Below are 16,965 nucleotides of genomic sequence, written 5' to 3'. Positions count from 1 at the left end.
CCGTTGATAACGGCCACGAGTCGGCCTTAAAATTAATCAACTACCAAAACGGTAAACAGTTCGGGTATAAAACCCCATATCCAAAGTATACAAAAGACCACAACGGCCGAAAATACTACAAGCATCTACAAGTCACTTCTTTGGGATGTCAACAATCTGACCATCCCTGATAGTCTTGAAAGCACCAATTGCGGAGGTGTCAAAATTAGGAGAAAGCAATTTAACCTGGGCCTTGATCGCTTCCTCGGTCCCAGAAATCACCTCGCGAGCATTCTTGACTGTCTCTTTGTTCTTCTTCTTCAAACCGACGACCTCCCTCTTCAGTCCCACAACCTCTGTCTTGGCTTCCCTCACCGACTTGACGGCCTCCTCCAACTTGGCTTCCAGGCCAGAAACTTTGGCCTCTACTGCAGAAGTCTGACCATGGGAAGAGGCGAGCTGGCTCTCCAGGGTCATCTCCCGCTAGGTAAGGCGGGCCACGGTCGCGTTGGAAGTTTTCAACTTCTCCTCAGTGTCAGCCAATTTTCCCTTTAAAGTCTCCACTTTGACTTTCAGGCTTGCGACCTCCTGCAGCAACGAGCGGTACTTCCCGTCTAGAACCCGAGCCTGGGCCAAGACGGGCTCCGCCCGCCTCGCGTTGGTCGTGGCCCTGAGCATGCACTGGAGGAGGAGGAGCTGACTGAACCTCAGGTGTAGGTGAAGACGGCGCCTTAGCAGTAGGGGTGGTAGAACTGTCGTCGCTATGACCTGGAAGAAAATGGACCATCAAATCCTCAAGTCCGGTCGTCTCGGCAGCTATGGACACTAAAACGAGGAAACACATAAGAGTTCGTTAAGCAAGATACCAAATAAGCAAATAAGTCAAGCATAAGAAACAAGGAAGCTATGGCCAGCCGACCACCCACTTATGTAACTCCTACCTATCTCGCGATCACCCATCAAGAGGTGAGGGTTAACATTATTTTTACCAAAAATGGCCAACAGAACGTCGATAACGTCCTTATTCTGCTGGATCAAGCCTTTGTAAGTCACCTTCGTCAAGGCGTTGGCCCCAGCGCCAAAACTCCAATAGGTTAGGATAAGGCGCTCTCCCTTCAAGGTTAGCCAGAATGGGTGCTAGCCGTCGCAGGACGTACCTTGAAATAATTCCCTTTAAAGTCATGAAAAGAATCTTCGAACAAGCCAAAGTTCCTCCTATCTTGGGCTGCCCGGAAAGACATGTACCTTTTTTTGGCTTTCCCTTCTTTGGAAGGGTTCGTCAAGACAAAAAGCTACAGAAAGACCTCTACCGATACTGGCAGCTACAAGTACTCGCATACCATCTCGAAGCATTAGATGGAGGCCCAGCTATTCGGGTGCAACTGCGATGGCGCCATGTCACACCGGTTTAGTAGCGCCATTTGAAAGGAAGAGAAGGGGATATGAACCCCAGGCTGGTGAACATCACCTTGTACATCCAGATCCAGTCAACGACTTGGGGGTGTTTAAGTTAAGGTGACATATCCGTTCCCGGTCCGTAGGAACGAACACATCATAACAATCTTCCTCGGGACCTCCCCCTCAAAGTTGGTCAGTCTGACGAAACTCTGTGAGCTCCTCAAGAGTTATTCGCGAAGGGGTATCCTTCACGTCTGACGTGACCCAGGCATATCGATCTACGGGAGCTCTCGCAAGAGGACGCTGTGCCATACCTACAGTGGGGGCACCACTTAGTTAATAACTTCGGGAGGTCGAAAAAAATGGAAAAGCCGGAACTAACTCTATGTGTTACAGTAGATTCATCTACGGTTCATCTACAGTTAAGCAAAGGCTAGATAACTACAAATCTAATTGTAACCCCCCCCAAAACCTAACTAACGGTGGCATGCCATAAGCAAAAGGGCATGGACAACCTAAGGGAACATAAAACATGAAACAGTAGCAAAGCAAGCAGTAATAACAGTAGCAAGGTAACATTCATCCGTTTGTGATACCAAGAAAGGATGCTTACCAGGAAAATTGCAATCAGGAAATGGCAATCTCCGAAGGAACGTAGCGAAATTGGAGCGGATTGAGGAGATCAGAAAGAAAAATGCAAGAGAGAGAGCAGAAGGGATTCAGAAGGATGTAGGAATGGTCTGAAGCAGTAAGAAGATGAAACACAAATAATGAAAACTGAAGAATAACTGACACGGAGAAGTGCGAAAGGCAGGGGCAGAATGGAATTTTCACCTAGGTTTTCAAATCAGTCATAATGGCATTAAATGTCATGCGCGAAGAATGAGGCGACAATTGACGTTCCCTCGGAACTGACGAAACCCGCACACACGTAGGGGGCACACCCCTATCACGAGCGGCCGACTACGTGGGAACCCAACCAAGGAGAAAGTAGAATGGAACGCGCCAGCAACGGCGCTAGCGACCATAGCTGGCGCGTTGGGGGCACTGTTCCGGCCCAACCCACCTGGCCTAATGCCCGTATCCGAGTGGCCGGCCGACCCGACGGCCTCACATGATCAGAACCAGGAGGCGACCCGAATGTCACCTCCCCTTTCACGAGGCATCTAACAGCTAGGAAGGAAGCTTCCTAGAAGGTGGGTCTGCTCATGTGGGACCTGGCCTGGTACATACTATATATGAGGAGGGCTCTACCCCTCCCCCAGGTACGTCACCTACTCTTTACCTTAATTGCCTTCTTTGTACGGACACTGACTTGGGTGTCGGAATCCTTTTGTAGGTGGCCCCCTCCACACCAAATCACAACACAGCGGGACCTCGCTCCCCGACCTCATCCTCTTCACGATTGGCGTGGGAGACCTTGATGCGCAAAGGCGAACCGAACCCAGCATCCTCACCATCTTTGAGCATCAAGTACACCTGACCCGTTCCAAGACTGAGCAACTGAACAGAAAATAAATTTAATTGTTAGTGTCAAATTTTTTATATTGATGTTCAATTGATTATTTTATCGACAAAAAGAAAAATTGATTATTTTTTTTTGTCGAGATTAATGAAATTGCACCTATATAACTTTTTCGACATTTAATGAAATTTATTATACTCTAACCTATTATAATCTACTTTGTAGTTGACGAATCCTTTTAAATTTTAAGAGTAATGGCATGGCATAAATACATGATGAATATTTTTGGTGATCACATGAATGGAGTGCTGTTGCCAATGATTTAATTAAGTCCGTTGCCATAAGAAAAAGTATAGGTAGACGATAAAAATACTAAACAATGTGAACAATGAATATATTAGATGTTTAATTCATTAGGTGTGCGGATGGTTATCCTAATATTAAAATTTAGATGGGTAATTTAGAGGTATAATGTATTTTTACTTTATTGGGCCAATTTTAGAATCCATTGTTCACATTATTTTCAAAAACTATTATGTACCTAACAAAGTCTTTACCATAATTATATGATAATGCAAAATGACTTAGTGATAATGTATAAATAGATGTATAAAACCAATGTCAATTTTACTCTCTTTAATATCGTTGTGCGTTGTTTAATGTAACAAAATCTTATGCTAATTTAAAAAGTTAGTTACAAATGAGTGATCTACAAAATAGATTTTCTGGAGGCATATTTGATTTTGAAAAATATTCATAATTATTTTACTGTTTGGAATAAGGTCATTGTTTTCAAGTTTCATGATCTTTTATCTAGGAATTGAGATGTGCAATTTAAATTTGTGAGAAGGGATGCAAATTCTCGATAATGAAAGTTGGGACTAGAAGCAATAGTTGGCTTGTTTTCAGTAGCTTGTTGACGGCTCTGTAATCAGCTTCGGTCCTGCCATCGTCCTCATCTGGGACATTGGTTCCATCCTTGCTCCACTATCGATAACCACAAAATTGGTCATCTCCACTAATGGTCTCTAATTCCGACTAGGATCTATCGCTCGCACGGCCTCGTTGCATATTCAGTTTTTCAATTCCATTGATTTCTTTGTGTTTCAATTTGTGTATTGGGTAATGGTTAATTGAACTCCATGTGTGAAAGTGCAGATCTAGACGAAAAAAGAAGAGGATCTGAAGAATGAGATAGGGAGGACGAAGAGAAGAAGGCCCGACGGTAGTGGTGGAGGAAGCAAGAGAAAAGAGCATTAGTAGCAGAGGGAAGAGGGAGAAGGGAGGAGGGATGAGGGAGAACAGAAAGTAAAAGGGTTAAAAAGTCAAATTTTGTATCACATTTATTGTGTCTCCGTGTCTTAACTTTAAGGAGGAACACGAAATACATAAATTTTGTGTATATATGTGTATCACCATGTTAAAAATCTGTATCTCAACAAACAAATAGTGAACATATATCACTGTATCTATGTATTAGTGTTTATGTTTCAACAAACAAATGCAAGTCATATTCCACAAAGGCCCATACATGAATTTTAGTATGGAAAATTTTTATTTTGAATGTCTTTAAAAATGATTAAAAAAAATTAAGTTAGGTTGATTTAGTGGTTAACTCACTTGTCTGTTTAAATAAATGTCGGGGATTCGAATCTCGTCTTGTGCATGCAACAACTCATTGGCCAACGACAAACCCTTAAATAGAGCTCTAATCCGCGACGGATTAGACCTTAACTGTCGGACCGTGAGATATTGTAAAAAAACAACAAAAATAATCATAATAAAAAAAACAACTCTTGCAAAAAAAAAAAAAAACACTGAATTGTTTTTAAAATTGATCAAAAGATTAAGAAACAGGATTATTTTATAAACACAAGTTTAATTATTTATATTTAAATATATTAAAAGTGAGTCTTAAATACTTAGATAAGTTTACGTATTATATATTTATCAATTTTTTTAATAAAAAATTTCTATGTATACTAAAAATCATTATATTATCTTATACCACATAATATTTTGGTGCTAAAAATATTAATGTGGTACATTCCGATAATAGTATGTATATTTTTCTCTTTTTAAAATATTTTAGAAAAATATATTCTTTTGAATTATACGAAAATTGATATTCAATAACTAAAATTTTACAAATTACTAATTATTTTAAAAAATCTAATATATATTTCTTTTATTATGTATCAACCTTAATTAATATAGTTTACAAATAAAAATATACATCTTTTTGTTTGAATTAATTAGTTAAATATTCATTAATGAATAATAAAACCTACAAATAATGTCATTGTATTGTATTATCATATAAGGGGTATATCTCCACTACAAAAAAAAAGTTATAATATAAAAATTTGTTAATGGAGGTTTTAAAAAACTCTTGCAAATTTAAATTTAAAAATAAAATATTTTTTTATTTTATTAAAAAATTTATTAACAGGAGTTTTAATTTTAAATAACAGGATTTTTAACAATCCCCTTCAATTAAAAAAGACTCGCTAACATAATTTGGGAGGCGCAAAATCCTCTTCCCGCAAAATCCAATTCCCCTTATCCGACCGTTTTTGCTCCAACTCTTCTAATATTGTAATTGCTTCGTTCTTCACATTTCTTCATTGATTGCTGTTGTTCGTGCCTCTGCTACTCGCGTTTGTTTTGTTCTGCTGTTTGCGTTCGCGTGTTGTTGCTGCTGGTAGCGCTCCATTGTTGTAGCTGTTTGCATTTATAGTGGCAGCTGTGTTTCTATGCAAAGGTAACACTTTGATAGCATATACATATGAAAATTATTAGGATTTATATACTGATTTTTGAATTGCATGTGTAGTAGAAAACGAAAGAGGGATTTGTTGTGATGGTTATACAGAGTTTTGTTTATTTATGTTAATGTGTCCTCTATTTAAATGAATTGTTGCTTGAGTCTTTCTTCAATGTTGACTCTGATCCAGTGTTCTGTTTTTTCATTTTTTATAAATCAATACTTTCTAAATTTTTAAATTTATTGAGTACTATATACATACTCTTATTAGTTTTATCGACAATAGTTTGAAACATGTACTCAATTAAGGTTGGTCTTAATGACAAAGCAGCACAAAGAGCTCTATTAAATAGAACTAAAAATGATAAGTTGATAACATGCATGGTTAAGATAAAGTGATAAATAACTTAATAATAGTGATAAAAGATTTGTAAAATGATAAGACATAAAAACTTAAACGAGTTATATATTAATATTCAGGAGATTATTTTAAACTCCCAATTATTATTGAATGTCTAATTGTTTATCCTCCGAAATCTTAGGGATAGTTGGAATTCTATACTGTGATTAGTAATAGATATTGGTGCTATAATAATTGGGCATAGCTTTAAAAGAAACTTAGTAAAATATAATCAAACATATATGGCTTTTATTTTATTGTTTTCTTTGCATCTACTTCACTGTTATTTGGCTAATTGAAGTTGATAAGAGTGGTTGGAGGGTCTTGATAACTTAGTTAGTTCAATCTGTTTGAAATTGAAGTATTTGAAAGCACTCTATATATATATTTTTTATTTTTTATAAATTTCATATTAAGTCGATAGAAATTTTTTAATACTTTTTAAATTTTCAAATTTATTGAGTACTATATACATACTCTTATTAGTTCTACTGACATTGGTTTGAGTTACAAAATGAACATCCTCCAAAAACTTAAAAAAACTTAAACTAATTTTGGAGTTCACCAAGGATTGAACTCTTAACCTTTCAGATTTAGTGCTCTAATACTATGTCATGATACCACTCATCCCAAAAGCTTCAACTAATGGAAAAAGGTAACACTAATGATTATATCTCTAATACTCCCTAAACTTTCATTGTACACATTGTATAAATATTCTATTGACTCCTCATACTTTTCCATTGAATTAAGGTTGGTCTTAATGGCAAGGCAGCACAAAGAGGTTCATTAAATATAATTAAAAAATGATAAGTTGATAACACGCATGGTAAATGTAAGGTGATAAATAACTTAGTAATAGTGATAAAAGATTTGTAGAATGATAAGACATAAAAATTCAAATGAGTTATATATTAATATTCAGGAGACTATTTTAAACTCCCAATTATTATTGAATGTCTAATTGTTTATCCTTCAAAACCTTAGGGAAAGTTGGAATTCTTAAACTATGATTAGTAATGAATATTGGTGCTATAATAATTGGACATAGCTTTATTTTCTTGTTTTCTTTGTATCCACTTCTCTGGTATTTGGCTAATTGAACTTGATAAGAGTGGTTGGAGGGTCTTGATAACTTAGTTAGTTCAATCCGTTTGAAATTGAAGTATTTGAAAGCACTCTATATAGCATCATTGATTAGTTTCATGCATGATGTAATACCCTAATTACCCTAAGCCTTACCTCGTGTCGTAAAGTAAAGGTCAATCAAAGGTTACGACAGTTCTAAACTTATACATATAATATATAGGAAGAATTAATATAGTCTAGAAGTCTGATGAAGGATATAACTCAAAAACAGGATTTGAAAAGCGCAAAACATACTCACGAAGCTACAAAATTAACGCACAAGATATATATAATATAACAAAACATAAGACTATAATAATATAAGGATCTAGCTACGACTCGCGGAGTTTAAGCCGGCTAGCTATATACAGACAATACAGAAATCTGAAGTTTAAAACAGCTTATACAAATTTTTCTCTCAAAGTAAGCCTCTAGGTAAAAGTAAATACAAAAGATGAGATATAAACAAAATAAAAAAAAAGACTCCAAAATATATCCAGGATCCTCCGCTCTATCACCATCGAAACAACTCACCGAGATGGGTTGCGACCTGCATCTAAAAAACAACAACAGAATATGGTATGAGAACCGGAGATTCTCAGTATGGTAATAGTGTCCAGTGATGAAAGATATAAGACTCTGGGACGCCAGAGGCAATCCTAGAACTTCATATCCATCACAAGATTCATCGTAAAATATAACTAAAACAGTAAAGCATAACTTAAAACCTTAACATAATAAAAGGGGTAATCTAACTTAAAGGATTTTCTAATCTAACAGTTCTCTGCTGTCCCACAGCCTTCACCAACCTATCTTCCATGCGATCCCATCGTCACCACCTTCCGAACCTCCTCAATCCCAGTAGAAAACACAATTAATTACAATGCAAGTAAAACACAAGTATAAGCATATATATCAAGTAATTCAAATAGGCAATTAGGCATGTTATACAATTAGCAAGCAATTTCAAGTCGGCAAAGCATACAAACAGATAGAAGATGCATATGATGAATGCCTGTCCTATTGGCTGTGATATCACATTGTCGGTTCAACTGCCAACCCGACACATCTCCATGGAGATGTCGCCCTTCGGAATCATAATTGGGAACCCCCGAGATATGGTGCTCGGAACACCATCCAGGATTTTGTGCCTGCAGACTCTAGTGAACCGAAGGGATGCGAGAGGGATACTCTTGCCACGGACCTCACATCTCAACGCAAGCGGGACAAACCACCACCCTTACGCCGCCACTGCTACCTCGACAGGCGGGATTCAACCACCGTCCCTGCCGAGCGCATAGCGTCTCAACAATATCAATATAAAACAGTGATACAGTGGTTTTCAGAAAACATTTTCAGTATATCAATGATTCATCATTGTAATTCCGAGTCCTCGACTCATCTCAACCACTGCCAATTCAATATTTCCATTCCGAACTCATTAGTTCATCAGTTTCTCAATTCATATACCATTCTTCCTTCTCACTCCACCACAGCCATCCTCAGTACACCAGAAACCTAAGCCTCCATTCTCTAACTTTTCAAAGTAATACCAATTTAAATTTTCTTGGACCTTTCCCATGTTTTGATACCCGAAAATAAGTCAAAGAGTCTTAAAATAGTGTCACGGAAGGTTACAAGCTTGTTGAAAAGTTGAAATAGTTTAAAACAAGAATTTAGTTGAAAAACAGGGCATGTGTGTACGCACAGGGTTATGTGTGCGCACGCCCAAGGAGATTTTCAAAAAGTGTGCGTACGCATAGAGGTGTGCGTACGCACAGGTGTAAAATTTTCCAATTCTGTTTGCTCGCACAAGGCGTGTGAACGCCCTCAACAGAATACACCTTCCAACGGTGCGTGCGCACAAGGTGTGCTAGCGCTCCCATCAGTAAGCCTTCCTCTGTGTGTGCGTACGCACAAGGCTGTGCGTGCGCACAGGTTCAAAAACTTACAGGGGTGTGCATGCGCACACAAACCAAAAATCACAAAATTCTGCAACATTGCAGAATTCAGGTTTTGACACCAAACTTTGAATGATTATAACTTCTTTTACAAAAATCCAAATTTTACAAACTTTATATCAATTTGAAGATCTTTCAATGGACTTTAATTCTAAATAAATTTCAACAAATTTTGAAAATTGAGGCACAAGTTATGACCCATCAAAGTTCACAAAAAAACCAGTTTTTACCAAAATTCACAAGATTCTCAATTTTCCAATTTTCACAACCAAGACCAACCAAAACCACATTAACTCCATCCCACCTCAAATTTTACCATTTTTCATACCTCACTTTACCACTCCACCTTATGCAATCATCAATTCCCATTATCAAATACATAATAATACATTCATATTTCAACCAACATATTAATCAAATATCATTCCACCATTACCAACAATCGTCATAATCAATTTCAACCTCAACCTTCAATACCATACTATCAACATCAACATTTCAATTCATCAACAACCCAAATAATCAAATTATCATACATCATCATACAACAATTCCAACAACCAATTTAATTCAATCATATCCTATGGGTCACTAGCCTAAGCGTCAAGAAATATTATATATTACATAGAGGAAACCAAAATCATACCTTGGCCGATTCCCAATATATACCAAAACCCCAATTGAGCACGATTCAAGCTTCTAACCACAATCCAAGCCACCAATCAACTCCAACAAGCATCAACAATTACTCCAAAACTCCAATTAAGTGCCAACAGTCACAATCTCAATCTATATACACATAATTTACAACAATTCAACCTAGGATTCATCAAATCCACCAAACCACAAGAGAGTTGAAGTGCTCACCTTACCCAATGATGATTGGAGTAAAACCCAATAGAAATCAAGTGCTAGAGTGTACCTAAACACCCAAAATCACAAAATTTTACTCAACACAAAGCCCTAAATTTCGAAATTTTGGAAGGAAGAACTGAGAGAAATTTTGTGATTTTCTTACCATTTTCTTGGGTGAATTTTGTAGAGCTCTTCACGAAGATCGCGTGGCCGCAAACGGTGCTGCGATCGGAGCTCTGTAACTCATGTTATGAGCTTGGGAAGTTGATGATGAATAGTGTTAATGGGGTTTCTCTCCTTCTTCCGCTTTTCAACTAGTGTGTGTGTTTGAGAGTGAAAGGGTTCATTAATTGAGTTATATATGTTGGGCTTGGGCCCAATTTGGGTTCGGTCCAACCCGTTAGAATTTTTAGCTCGTTTGGCCCATCTTTGATTGTTTTTAATTTTTCTTGCACAGTACCGGACAGACTTAAACCGGTTCGACTGGTTCGGCTGCCGGTTCGCGGTTATTCTTGGTTTTTCGCTGAAAATACATTTTCTGACTCAGAAAAATCTACTGAGTCTAAAAATCTTATTTAAATCCTCCAATTCTCATTCTAAATTTTTGGATCCTATTTTGGGCAATATTAATTATTTAATTAGACGATTAATTAGTCTCGGTTCTTACACATGACTCCTGATATTGTACTGATTAGTTTCGTGTTGCTACTTCTGTTCGCATTCGTGTTCAGGTTCGGGTTCGTGTTGCTACTGTTGTTCGCGTTCTATTGCTGCTGCTATTCGCGTTGATAGTTGCAATTGTACTTCTATGCAAAGGTAACAATTTGATAGCATATAATTGAGCGTATTAATTTGTTAGGTGTTATTGAATTTTCCGAACTTGATATTTAGCTTGTTAAAAGGTGAAATGATATTTAGCGATTCCAAACTCATTTGAAACAGAGAATGCTTCATGTTTCATTAACTTGGACCTTCTTCAGTTTCCAATTAATAAAATCTGGTGAGAAAATTTGAAGTAAATCTAATCTTGAAAAATTTAAAGTTTTCAATTTTTATAAATTACCTTTTTTTTTCTTTTTTCCTCCTCTAGACCTATCATGATGTTTTAGACTAGTAGAAATTATTTTTCTTACTATTCTTATACCAACAGATGAATTTTTTTGTGACCTGAGGTAGAATTCGGTATTGCAGATTTGATTTGTGGGAATTGATTAGAAAAAATTAAGTGCTAAATTCGTAAATACAATAAGAAAATCTAGATGGTTAAATTATGAATATAAAAAAAATAGAGATAGTCAGTTTTAGATTATTTTGACAAGTTCATATAATAGAACTCTTCTTAAAAGCTCCATAGAATACCTTGTCATCTATATGCCACAACCACTCACAATTATTGTTATTAATGGTATGAATCATATTATCATGTACTACTAATTAATAACAAAAGCTTAGTTACATGTACTACTAATCATATTTTGCATAGTTTTTAGAAATTGGACAAAAAATTAGCCGTATTATCATGTACTACTAATCCTATTTTGTATAGTTTTTAGAAACTGGATGAAAAATTAGCTGTGGAAAAATGTACATAGAAACTCATAAGAAAAAAGATGGGTCGTTTGTGACTGATGAAGCAAGAAATATAGCGGTAAGTTGTACTTTTTGGTCTATTTTAGTAAAAAGTGTAACTTCAAAAACTGCCAAACCTTAATGTTATTTTATTAAATTTTTGTTATTTAAATCTCAACTGTAGAAACAAATTGAAGTACTTATTGCTCAAAATGAGAAAAATGAATCTGGACCATCCACAAATGATGCTATTGGCAAAGTGTTTAGAGAGGAGCATTCTGGTAGGGTGCGATGCATGGGAATGGGAGCAACACCTACTAATACTTTCAGAAATGCCAATCATCCTAGCCAGTTAGCTAATTCTTCAACTTCAATGTCATCTACTGCCAATTACTTCCAAGCTGATTTTAAACGTTTGGAGTCTAAATTTGATGGGACATTGACTACATTCAAGGCTTATTTTCTTGCTAAAGAAGGAAGAATTCCTGTTGAACTTACTAGTATATTTGACCATGGAGCTCAGGTAAATTGCCTTCTCTTGTCGATTTTATGTTGCACTAATAATTTTGAAATTATGATAAATGATAACTGTTATATTATGCTAATGTTCTAGCATGGTATTAGTCTCGTATATTCTAACCTTACATTCTACTCTTACTAATTTGTTGTTCAAGTTTTTGACACAAGGAAATGTTAATGCCTTTTTAAATTATTTTTTATTTGAATTGTCGTTATAGTGTCATAGATGTGACAATTTTTATGTTGATATTTCTGTTTTTAATTTATTTTAGGCTAATGATGTTGAGAACAAAATTATTACACCGACAAAGGAAGAACATCATCAGACGGAAGCAATGAAAATCGTGAAGACATTGTTTAGTATTGTTTTAAAGATTGATTAGTTGTTTATTGTTGCACATTTGTTAGGGTATTATGTTGCATTTTTTTACTAAACAAACTTATTCAAGTAGTGAACTTATTAGTGGAAGTTATGAGTTTATATTATTTTAGCTTGTTTAATATTAAGGATTAGACATATAAAGACAGTGAGGATTCAGATATTATGTATTTTATTATAATATAAAAAACTTATTATTTATTTTAATGGGTTATATTTTAGATTTATACTTTAAAGAATTTTACTTTTATTAAATTTTGCATTCTAATTAATATTTTATAAAATAAGAAAAAACTATATATATCATAGTAAATCTTATTTTGGCGTTACATTATAAATTGCGGGAGTTCACAACTCCAACAAAATAAAAAGTTGTTTTAAGTATAATACATTTGCGGGGGTTTAAAACCCCCACAACCTGAATCAAAACTGCTGTAACATAGAACCATTGGAGGTCTTTAGAAACTGATGCAATTTAGTTGAAACTGCCGCAAACAGCGGAGGGCAAAAAACCACCGCAACTCTGAGTTCAAAATAGCGTGGGTTCCAAAAAAACTCCCATAACTTATTGTAGGACACCTAACTGCGTCATTTTACTAAACCGCCGTTACGCAACTTGCGGGAGTTAAAAACCCCCGCAGAACAAAAAAAAAAAAAACTCCCGCAAATTAGCGCCTTTTGTAGTGATTCTGGCACCACAAATGCTAAATTGGCGCATTTTGATGCAAGTATGCATATTTCTCACTTCTCGTAATATTTTAAGAAAATATTTTTTTAAAATTATATGAAATGGACATTTAGTGATTAAAATTCTACTAATTATCAATCATTTTAATAAATAATTATGTCTTTCTTTTATTGTATATTAACCTTAATTAATATGATTTGCAAATTATGTATATACTATATATCATTATTTGAATTAATTAGTCAAATATCTATAAAGGAATAAAACTTACAAACAACATTATTACATTGTCGTTATATTATCTTATAACACGTAATATTCTAGCATCCAAAATGCTAATGTAACACATTTTGGTGTTAGTATACATATTTGATATTTCTCTTTTCATATAATATTTTAGGAAAGTATTTTTTTAAAATTATACAAACATTAATATTTAATGACTAAAATTTTAGTGATTGTCAATTATTTTAATAAATTTAATTTATATATTTCTTTTATTGGATATCAACTTTGATTAATATGATTTGCAAATAAAATATACCGACATTATTATTTGATTAATTAATTAAATATCTATTAAAAATAAAATCTATAAATAATATCATTTTAGAAGAATAGAGAATGTAAGTAATGATCAAAAAATCTAATTTATCCTCCGATTATTTTCTAATACTTAAATGAGTAAAAGTTTAAATATATACACATATTTTAAAGCATTATTATAAAGATAAAAGATACCAAACTTTTTTTATTTAACAATTAGTAGATTAGTTAGAAAGATGAGTTAGAAGTTTTAATAATTTTTATATAAATTAAATAATAAAAAATAGAATTAAAAAATGCTACTAAACAAACGTACAAATTAAATAAATATTTTTTGTATATCATATGGGTACATAGTTAGTTAACTGCTAAATCAACATAATTATGTCTTTGTATATATTTATATGAATCAATTCACATTTTTTTAACTAAATAATTAGTTATTATAATAATTAAATTTGTTATAATAGAATAATCAAATTTATAATAAATAAATAATACAATTTTGTTAAACATATATTTTTATATACAGTAGCTAATTAATAAATAATGATTTATTTTTTATGTATATATAGTAAGCTAGTTATTTTATATCTAATCTAATTATGAATAAATAGACTTGTGTTTGTCCATTTTTAATTCGGATATATCTCTCATTTTTTCAAAGGCTTATCCTTGTTAAGTTTTTGAGATAGACCAAGTAACAAAGAATTTACCAGATATAACTGCAGCAAGCTAACTAAGAAATTAAAAGTAACGCACGATTATTTTACCGACTTATTTAAATGATGTGGAATTGGATAATTTTATTAAATTATAAATATTAGTTAACTAATAATTAATTATGAAGATATTCACGGTGGTAGTAAACTGTAAAATCAGTGATTTACTTGAAGCGTTGAAAGTAGCGCAAATAATGAGTCATAATCCTAATCTATTTCTTTGGGATAATAGAATAGACATTAGAATAATATCTTCATAGTCATAGTCATCAATTACTATTTATTAATCAACATAAATAAAATATTGAAGTTTCAAATCAAACCCACAAAATGGTTCTAATGGAGATAAACTGCTTCCAAACTATTAGTTGAAAAATAAACTTTTGTCTGCTCTGTTTGATTCTAGATTTCTAGTTTACACATACGCACTCCAGATCTATTATTTGTTTCCTCTGTTTTTTTTTTCTAAATGATAAAATTAAAAGGCAATTAATAATTTTTTATGTTATACTATCTCTGTTTTTCAGATTGATGAGTAATGTCTTCTTTAGCTTCTTAACTTACCCAGCATTTCTTTAGATCATAATAAATTCAGACAATTAACTTCTTAACATTTTTTTGAAGGATGGAAGTTTAAGATGGTAATCTAATCTCACTCTCCAAAAAGCATAAAAAACCACCCAAAAAAGAAAATTTTTCTAATGAACAAATCTGATCAATATAATGATCAAAACACCACCAAAAGAAAAAAAGAGAGAATGAAAAATTTTGCAAATTGTCCAATCAAAACATGAGAAAGAAACAGATACAATCAAATAAAGAATACAAAATCTCTACACAAATTCTCTCTTCATCTCAATTTTCCTAACTCACTACATCATTTAATTTCCCCATGTCTGAACCTCATCTTCAAATCATGGTATAAAAAAAGGAAAAAAAGAGAAAAAGAAAGAGGGTAATTGTTGATTTCGTAAGTTTTCAGAAAGCAACAACATTATGAGTCTTAGACACAGCATAACTCTTACTTCTTGGATACAATTCAGGCACACCAAAACCGCCACCAACACCACCGCCACCAACACTACCTTCTGCATAATCATTCTCCTCATCAATTCTAGCCATACCAACACTGCTAGATTTTGGTAACCCTTTTGAATTATGATGAACATGCTGATGCTGCTGTTTTAGGACATAATCCACGTCAATTCTATTAGCCAAAGTTCTAGCAGAAGCAGCCCTCATGAGCTCAGCAAAATCCTCATCATTAACTTCAGATCTTCTTGATGTTGCAGCACTATGGCTTCTAGACAAAGCTGAGAATCTGTTTGCAGCATCCATGGGGTTACTATAGTTCATGCTGTCCCCACATTTTGTTATGCTCCTCACATACATGTCCCTTGCTTTTCCAAGTGCCCTAATTGGCGATACCATGATCCTAACAAAAATGTTCTGACTCTGTCCCTTGCCTTTCATGACGACGATCTTCAAGATTCAAAATTCGATCAAAAGGGTCTCTGAAAGTCGAAATCTTTTTGTCAATTGGTAACTTTAATCGCTCAAAGATAAGATGACCAATTCAATGGCTAATGAGCCAAAGTGTGTGCCTTATGGTTTATATAGAAAAATAGAGAATTTTTCGGAATAAAAAGGGATAAGATTTTGTTCAAAAAAAGAAAGAAAGATAAGATTAATATTAAGAGAGAGAGTGGATTCTTGGGTAGAAAGTTTAGGGAGAGATTTTACTTTTGTAGGTGTGGGTATGGAAAAGAAAGTAGGAAACCATGTGAGCACCTTGTTGTATATATGGACTTTTTCAAAATTTTCCTCATAGCACACCGGATTCGGAATTTAAAACTATTCAAGATAAGATCAAAAACGTGTTCGTATTTTAATAATTAAATTATTTTTGTATGAATTCATGGTGTGGGTTTTCTGGTACAAGTAGTCAAAAATTGAATAGAAGCTAAAAGTTGCAAGGTCTTTGTACTTATGAGTAGTTACATGGCTTACAATAGTAGACTACATTTTTGGTATTATCTGTTCAACTTTTTGTTTATAGTAATGAATATAGTCAAAGGAATTATATTTATATTAGTAATTAATTAATTATATTCATAAGATGGAAGCAATAAATGGTTATAGTGAAGAATTTTAGGTTAGGCGCGTTATTAGACTATAGTAATCTAATTAGTATAAAAATACGAAAATATGTTTTGTTACAAATTTTTTTCTTTTATGAAAAAAATTAATCAGTATTCAATATTGGGGCCTAAATTCATTATTTCTTCTCCTTTGCTTTTCTTCCAAAGTACTATTTAAGTATTAATAATAACCCCCACCTTACCGGAATTAAAATTAATCGCTCTTCAAAGTTTATAAGATAAGATTTTTTTTCTTTCAAAGTTTATAAGCTAAGTTTTTTTTTTTTTTTTTTGTGACATAAGATATTTTGATTAGACTTATTGTTTCAAACTTTCAATCAATGACAGTAATCAATGTCGAATGTCATGCCGAGATGCCTACCACTAACCACTATGAATGGGAAAAAATTAAAAGACAAAAAAGGCATATATATCATTAAAAAGAAAA

The 16,965-nt window shown here is 33.8% G+C and overlaps 2 protein-coding genes across 3 annotated transcripts; one reads left to right on the top strand and one right to left on the bottom strand.

Annotated features, from left to right (window-relative positions):
* The first annotated feature begins 5,362 nt into the window (after positions 1 to 5,362).
* Positions 5,363 to 12,574, top strand: LOC107648567 (uncharacterized). 2 transcript variants are annotated; one of them, XM_016352382.3, is made up of 5 exons: positions 5,363 to 5,606; positions 10,685 to 10,769; positions 11,500 to 11,601; positions 11,707 to 12,045; positions 12,314 to 12,574. In XM_016352382.3, the coding sequence occupies exons 3-5, from the start codon at positions 11,536 to 11,538 to the stop codon at positions 12,422 to 12,424; spliced, it is 516 nt and encodes a 171-aa protein (XP_016207868.1). In that variant the 5' UTR covers positions 5,363 to 5,606; positions 10,685 to 10,769; positions 11,500 to 11,535; the 3' UTR covers positions 12,425 to 12,574. The 2 variants fall into 2 exon arrangements, with proteins under 2 accessions (XP_016207868.1, XP_020960948.1); XM_021105289.2 differs by lacking the exons at positions 5,363 to 5,606; positions 10,685 to 10,769 and having other exon boundaries at positions 10,776 to 11,601.
* Positions 12,575 to 15,142: 2,568 nt separating this feature from the next.
* Positions 15,143 to 16,186, bottom strand: LOC107605587 (uncharacterized). Its single transcript, XM_016307501.3, has one exon. The coding sequence runs from the start codon at positions 15,847 to 15,849 to the stop codon at positions 15,355 to 15,357; it is 495 nt and encodes a 164-aa protein (XP_016162987.1). The 5' UTR covers positions 15,850 to 16,186; the 3' UTR covers positions 15,143 to 15,354.
* Between the last annotated feature and the right edge of the window lie 779 nt (positions 16,187 to 16,965).

The sequence above is a fragment of the Arachis ipaensis genome, chromosome B6, assembly GCF_059453495.1.
Source record: "Arachis ipaensis isolate K30076 ecotype BB chromosome B6, ASM5945349v1, whole genome shotgun sequence".
Classification (NCBI taxonomy): domain Eukaryota; kingdom Viridiplantae; phylum Streptophyta; class Magnoliopsida; order Fabales; family Fabaceae; genus Arachis; species Arachis ipaensis.
This window is presented reverse-complemented; position numbering and strand designations above follow the sequence as displayed.